We start from the raw sequence: 7,411 nt of genomic DNA on the forward strand, positions 1-7,411 counted from the left end.
CTGCTGCATCCATCCATGAACAATGCTCTCAACAATTAATTCCTGGTGATGGTATGCAATCAGCCTTGCTCCTCTGTATCTGTAGCCATTTATTTTGTTATCCAACCACTTAATGACAACATAGCCACCACAATTCATAGTGCACAAGTACCACTAGTACCATGAGATGACATAGTCCACAGTTTGGAATCCAGCAGCAGTTGGAGATTTTCTTATGTTCATATTATTTCTTGGCACTTCTTTTCTAAATTTGCCTATGGTACAGAATTGCTTTTAATAGCAGGTATGCAGGGCAGGTCAAGACACTTGTCAGATTCCCATTACTAGAGGATGTTTTTGACAACATTTAACTTTTTCTTTCCATCTCAGTTCTGACTTCTTTTTTTTTCCTCTCCCTTAGTTCTGGTCCCATGCAGACCATACACTTTGTTGATGCTTGAAGTGGGCTGGTCCTTTCTGTTGGCCTTGTGCTGTAAGAATACACAAGATGGAAAAGCTTCACTTCCTGTAATAATAAAGTATTATTTTATTGCTATACTCATAACATATTTGGCAAGTTACTTCCAGGTACAGCTTTGCATCGACTCAGAAAAAATATTTCTTCTCCTTCCCCTGTTTTGAGTAACTGTCTGGTTCTGTATAGAATGCAGACATTAATGTCTGTAGGTGATGGAGCTCACAAGAAAAATAAATGGCCATGTACACTGATTTAAAAATATACCTCTAGATTTGAGGCTGGCATTATGTTAAATGAAAGCAACTGTACTGTTAAGCCATGCTGTGTAATTAAAACTCCATTTAATCGCTTGCACCAAATGCCTCTTGTGCTCTCCATCCATTACCAGCTACATGAATTACTGAAAAAAGAAAACAAGATTTTTTTTCTGTTTTTTTTTCAAATGTGCCTGGTAAAACAAATATGTTTGCATTTAGGGCAGGACTACATTGTCCTCCACCCCCTCATTCAACAGCTGTTCTTAGACACATCCCTCCCAAAGTAAAATTTTACCATTAACCTGTCCCTAAGAAATGCTTGTCAGAAGAGAATATTTTTTCCCCTCAAAAAATTAAAAAGTGGTAAAGAAAGTAGGATTTTATTTTTAATTTATTAATTACAAAATACTTGTTTGCAAACTGTACTTTAGTTGCAGCATTTAAAATAAATATTACAAATCTTTCAATTAACTTCTAGTAAGTTTTCTTCAAAAAAGCTTGTAGAAAGGATGCACCCCTGTACCCAGCAGAAATCTATTTGAGCATTGGACTAGTGCTATATGAAGAGAAACACTGTTTCCAGATTTAATATTTCCTGCAGCATTTGGATTTGTCTGGGAATCCCTTCAGTCACTGTGTTTGCTCCCGCTCCTGCTCAGTTGGCAGGGCTCAGGCTTTTAATGAGTACTGAAGCAAACCCAGTCTCTCCCTCAGGCTGAAGATAAATGATTTCTCAGGTGAGTTCCCAGAGATTTCTGTCCACTGCAGATTTTGAGCACTGTGCCCTGAGGCTGCCCTGCTCCTGGTCTCACCTCTGGCAAGGAGCGGAGATGTATGCAAAAACATGCTGTTCACATTTTTAGGCCAGAGATGTTCCCTGCAAGACTCACAGCCCCAGGCCAGAGTCCTGAGGAATAACCACTATTTTTGAACACTTACGGTTTGAAGAGGTACCAGTATCTGAAGCCCCACTGTAAAGAAACAGTGTTGAATGTTAGTGCCTCATAAAACGTGAATCATATCTTGTTAATAATGAAATAAGAGATGTGAATAGATCTGACTCCCTGTTTTGAGATGAAGGACGCCTTCTAGGCTCTGCCTGGCTCTCCTTGAGACCAAAGCAGAGGAGCACAGGACACACGGTCCTTAAGATTTCCTTGGCGAAATGAGAAAGGGAACATTTTGTAAGTAAACTGAAGGATTTACCTTTTCCACTTAATTTGGTTGGTGAGTTCACCTAAGAAAGATGAAGAAGAATGTGTTACAAAGCTGGCAACGTATTGAAGTTTGGGACTTGGTACTGTGCCCCTGGATCTCAGGGCTGGGGATAGACTAGCTGGGGATGGGCAAATGAAGAGGACGTTTCTCAAAAAGCATGACTGAGCACCCAAAATCTCAGGAGGTAGCTGGGAGGAGGAAACCACATCAGACAGAGGAGAAGCTGGCCTTACAGTGGTTAGGAGCAGACCTCTTCCTTGTTATCCCCAGAAACAGTCTTTCTGCCCCCTTCGCCCTCCCCTCTCCAACACCCGCAGGATCCCATCTGGATCCCCATCCCCTCAAGGCCATGCTCACACCCCACGTAAGGGAGCCAGCGCTGGTGGCCATCAGCCCGGCACACCAAGCCCTGTGGCAGCTGCTGCCCGCCCGGGTCAGGGCACGTGGTGGGGCTGGGGCAGGTCACTCACCGAGCACGCCTTGCAGCATCGAGTCCATGCCGCTCAGGAAGTGCCACATCAGGCATCGGTTGTCGTTGATCCTGATCTGATTCAGCTGCACTACTGCCACATCCATCCTGCTGACGCTGAAATTCTGACTTGCAATCCTGGGGTGCAGGCAGTCATTTCACCGAGGAAAACCATTTAGCATCAGAAACTTAGCAAACTCCTTCGTTAGGAAGGACTCTACAATGAGGAGGCTGCTTTGGCAACATGAAACACCAGGTAAACAGCTCTCTGGTAAGGCTGAGTTGCAATTGTTATATATTATTATTTATTAAGCAGTGCTTTTTGCTTACCAAACTTGGATGGGAACTTTCAAATGCTGAAAATGAGAAAGGAGGAGGCGTTTGGCTAATACCCTTGTGCGAATAGTGCTTTGACCTGCTGCAGGCAGGCTCTTACTGTTCTGGCACAACCGCCAGTGTGATAGAAAGAAAATGCCAAACATATTAAATGGTGTCCAGGCTTCTGGAAAATGACTTTGATCCCACAGGCTAGATTTTGACTTGCGGCTCAGCTGTGAGTAATGGGCTGTGCTGCTGCCAGCACAGCCCCTAGGTAACACGGTGATTCAAAGTTATCCTTACAATCCAAGTTCAAATTCAGCTTTAATTTGTACAAGTTACAGAGATGACATCATAAAATCCAGCTTGATGCTTGAGCTAGCCCTTCATGTGGCTGGGGAGTCTAGAGCTGCAGCAAAATCTCCTGTGGATCTGTAACTCACCGTTGGTGTGGTTCTGCACCACTGAATTACAGCTGACACCTAGGCGTCAATTAGGAAGTGATAAGTTATAAATTAAATGTATTGCTTGCAAGAGAAGGGATAATAAATCTGTCTAGCTATTAAGCTTTTCCACAAGCAGAACAAAAAATTGGTGGGAAATGAGCCAGTTACCTCCGCAGCCAAAGGCTATTCACTGGGACTTACATGCAGGAGTGTCACCAATACGCATCCAAGAGTGTTGCTGTAAACTGAACCCTATGGGCTTCATCTCTGATAAAAATGTTTTTCTGATAATAAAAGCCAGTACTTTTCAGCAGAATACAGCAACTGTTTGCTGCCAAGGAAACTGAAACTCAAAGGGACCACCGGAATGGCAGGCAGATATCTCTCCATCCTCATTAATTGTGCAGACGTGGTTCCCTCTGGCTTGGCTGGAATAGGGAGCAGCTTTGCAGCATAGGGGGCTGGGACAGAGGGGCACAGGCAGCGGGGTTTCATCCCAGTTATCAACACCATGTTTTTTCAAAGAAGAAAAAAAGTGGTTTCAGGTGGAACATACCTGTCTGTGGCGAGTTTAAATTCCTACAAATAGGATTGCCAAAAAAAAAAAAAAGGAAAAAAATATGTTAGTGTGATTTCTGGAAAGGGCAGATGGATGAGAAACAGGCATATTCATGAAGAAAAGCAGAATATCGCTGCTTACTTTGAAGAAGATGAAAGTATCTGGTTGCTCTCTCATCTTCTGCAAAGACTGAAGATGCTGCACAGCCTCATCTCTCTTCTGTTCTATTTCCTTCTTCACTTTGGTAATGTCTGCCAGTTGTGTTTTCTCATTGGATTGAATGTCACTGAGGATCTTCTTCTCTTTCTGAATCACACCTGTCTTAATCTCTTCAAACAGCTTTTGCAGCTGAGAAGACACTGTTTTTGTGTTAGTCTAAAGAAACAGATAAGAAAATGGTGCACTGGCTCAGGAATCCAACACTGCAGCTTTATGTCACTGTTTATTAATCAGGATTGTATCAATGCTTTGTGCTGCCTTTAGAAGGAAGTGGACAATAAGAATTCACTTAGAATATCTGATTAAACAGAAGGTTATTAAAATTATTGTGCTATAGTAACAAAATCAGATAAAATTCATCTATCAATGTGAGAACTGTATTGGTATACACTGAAAATTCCACTTACAGACTCAAGTTGTTTTTCTTCTATTGAACAGATAGAAAACTTTAAAAATATAACTGTATGTACAGTCTGTGGTCTGCCAGTCCTGCAACCTGGTCTGTGCAACCACAGTAAATGGTGGAGTCTCCCAGATGGTTCCTGCTGTGGCGCTGCGCTGGGTGGCTGAGACAGCTTGGCTTCTGGCAGTTTCTTACACCAGTGTTTTCCCTGCTTTGGACTATATCTCTTTCTATTAATCTGCTTCTGACATATAGTTGCCATCAATTATTTCTTAGAAATTGTAGAGGAAAGATGCTCTGGATTAGTGACGATCTGGGTACCAACCTTGAGCTGATTCTCACTTTTCTGAAGCTCTTCTAGGGCGGTAGCTAAAGCGCTTTTATGCTCCTGCAGCTGTGTCACGATGTCCGAGAGTTTGCCCTAGCAGAAGGAAAGACAGCATTGAACTTCATAGCAGGGGAGCAGCACGGGTGGCTTTAAACCAGACTGGCCATTTGTGGAGCCGGTGAAATGGCATGGGCACCTTCAACCTGCCTGCTTTCAACAGTGAGTTCACTTGCCTCCTCAGAAAGATAGGGCGTAATGCAAAACTGATATGATCTGGAAATCTTTCAAGTCAGTGTTTAATTTTTATATATGTGTAACTTTGTATGTGGTAGGTTAATAAACAGCTTTCCCTTTGAATAGCTAAATTTCACTTTAAATAAATAAATCTCACTCTATCCATTAAAGCTCTGTTCCTGCCAGCATCTTCACATGTGCCTAATGTAATCCAGATCCTTAGCATCTGTCAGCATCTGTGGGATCTGAGGATAAGGTAATATCCATCTTTTCTGAAGATCAGCGAAACAGCACTACTTCCTCACCCAGCTATTTTGATTGATACAATGATCATTGAGTGTTATATTGCACGACAATGCATTTCAGAGGGACCATTAAACCTCATTCTTCAGGGATTAGACAGTCTCAGAATGGTTCTGGTTGCTCCTGGCTGACTCCAGCCACATTTTCACACCTTGAGCACCCATGAATGGCCACAGCAGGCACAGCTGCCAGATCCCTGTTCCTTTAATAAAAATGATGCCACAAAGTTTAGGGTTTCCATGAGATAGTTGTTACAGCTGGAAGGTTTTAATTTTTGAAAAACTAAAAGACAAATAATCAAATTTGACCGAGGTTCCTTGCACCAAAACCCTTTCATAATTCCTCCTGAACAGCTGTATTGCTGATTTTCCTGGCTGCCCTGGGGAGTTTTAAAAAAAAAAAGAAAACAACAAACAACCCAAGAGGAATATGCAGCTGAGCTCTCAGCTTACCCTTGGAGATGGCTTCCCCATGGGCAGGGCAGCGTTGCTCCTTTAGCAGCTCCAGGGTTGAAGGAAATGGCTACTGCCCTACACAGACCACTTCTGTTTGGCAGCCCTGAAGTTTTTACATGTAACTTGGGGGAGGAAGTCAGTTTGCAATACATGTTAACTGCAAAGGATGCTGCCTGCTAATTCCGAGGAGGCTGTGACCTGTCCCGAGGTCTAGAGCCAGCCAGGCGCTTCCTGCCCACGCACTGGGTTGCTGCAGGGAGTTTTGCTTGGGCACTAAACTGAGCCTAGAGATTTCAAATGCAAGGCAGTGAGTGAGCATAGCAAAGGCATTTTATCCCCTCAGTCTCAGCTGATTCTGGAGCATTTCAGGGACAGCATCTGGACTCAAAGGCAGGGACATGGAGGCCCCACGTCTGTGCCCGCTGGGACACTGGCTTGGCAAAACTGAGGAGGAGGGAGCCAGAGGGAAGGGCTCGAGTGGGCAAACCTGTTTCCCAACCCAAAGTTCAGCAGTGGTGGGGGCTCTGCTTAGCCTGCCAGGCAGCTTTGGCAACACAAGAAGGAGGAAATGAAAAGCAAATTCCAGCAGGAAATCCCCGAACTGCTGCCTGCCCTCTCCCCACTGTCCCCATTCCCCAGTGAAAGCCTCCTGCAGCTTCTCCCCTTCCTCCAGGGCAGGATTTTGGAGCAAACCCTGCAGGGGCCACGGGGAGAGGAGAGGGAGAGGGAGAAGGAGAGGGAGAAGGAGAAGGAGAAGGAGAAGGAGAGGGAGAGGGAGAGGGGAGCCCCCCTTACCAGCTGTTTGTCATGTGCCTCCTTCAGGGTGACGATGCTGTGTCCTTTGTGGCCGTCCGTGATGGAGCACAGCGCACAGACGGGCTGTCCCTCATCCTGGCAGTAGCACTCCAGCAGCCTGCCATGCTCCGGGCACCTCCGCTCCTCCGCCGTGCCACCCGCGCCCACCTCCATGAGGATGTGGTCCTGCTGGGAGGGCTTGGCGTTGTGTTTGTTCAGATGGGCCTGGCACAAGGATGCGTCGCAGGTCAGGCAGGTTTTCACCGCCGGCTGGGCCCAATCCAGGCAGAACTCACAGGGAATCACCTCCTCCTGCACCTCTGCAGAGCCTTTGCCCTGTTGTCCTTTGGAAGAAGTGGCCAGAAATGCCTCCACAATGCTGCAAAGCTGGAAATTCTTCTGCAGCTCCAGGATGGGCCCCAGCTGGAGCTTGCACATGGGGCAGGAGTAAGGGGCCTTGGACTGCTGCTGGGCACCGAGCACCTTCTGGATGCAGTGCTTGCAGAAGCTGTGACCGCAGCTCAGCGACACTGGGTTCCTGTACAGACACAGGCAGACGGGACAGCTGAGTTCGTCCTCCAGGCTGGAACCCCCTCCAAATTCTTCCCTAGATTTTGCCATGGCTGCAGAAGTGGCGCATTAGCCTATCTGCGAGAAATGAAACTGAAAGGACATTCTTGGCACTGTGCCCCAGTGCAGACCCAGCCCAGAGGCAGCAAGCCCTTCCTCCCTGCCTTGTGACAGCAGATACACTCCCCATCCTGGGCTCCACCCAGAAACAGCTCTGCTAAGCTGTGGCAGACACTTTTAGACGTGTGTCCTCAGTGTGAGGCAGCATTGCTCCGTGTGTGAGCCCGCAGCAGGCTGGGGGAGCAGTGGGTGCTGAGGAGGGCAATTCTACAACCTGCTGCCCTCCTGGAAAAATCCTCCATCCCATGCCAGGGGCAGCG

General features: G+C 46.1%; 1 protein-coding gene across 1 annotated transcript; it reads right to left on the bottom strand.

Moving 5' to 3' along the window:
• Positions 1–1,653: 1,653 nt before the first annotated feature.
• On the bottom strand, positions 1,654–7,082 carry LOC104460859 (E3 ubiquitin/ISG15 ligase TRIM25-like; the record flags this gene model as incomplete). Its single annotated transcript, XM_010073735.1, has 4 exons — positions 6,462–7,082; positions 4,672–4,767; positions 3,866–4,099; positions 1,654–1,685 (listed from the first exon to the last, which is right to left on the bottom strand). Coding segments are annotated over exons 1-4 (983 nt in total), but the record flags the coding sequence as incomplete, so codon positions are not given.
• Positions 7,083–7,411: the final 329 nt, after the last annotated feature.

The sequence above is a fragment of the Pterocles gutturalis genome, unplaced genomic scaffold, assembly GCF_000699245.1.
Source record: "Pterocles gutturalis isolate BGI_N339 unplaced genomic scaffold, ASM69924v1 scaffold36937, whole genome shotgun sequence".
In the NCBI taxonomy this organism is placed as follows: domain Eukaryota; kingdom Metazoa; phylum Chordata; class Aves; order Pterocliformes; family Pteroclidae; genus Pterocles; species Pterocles gutturalis.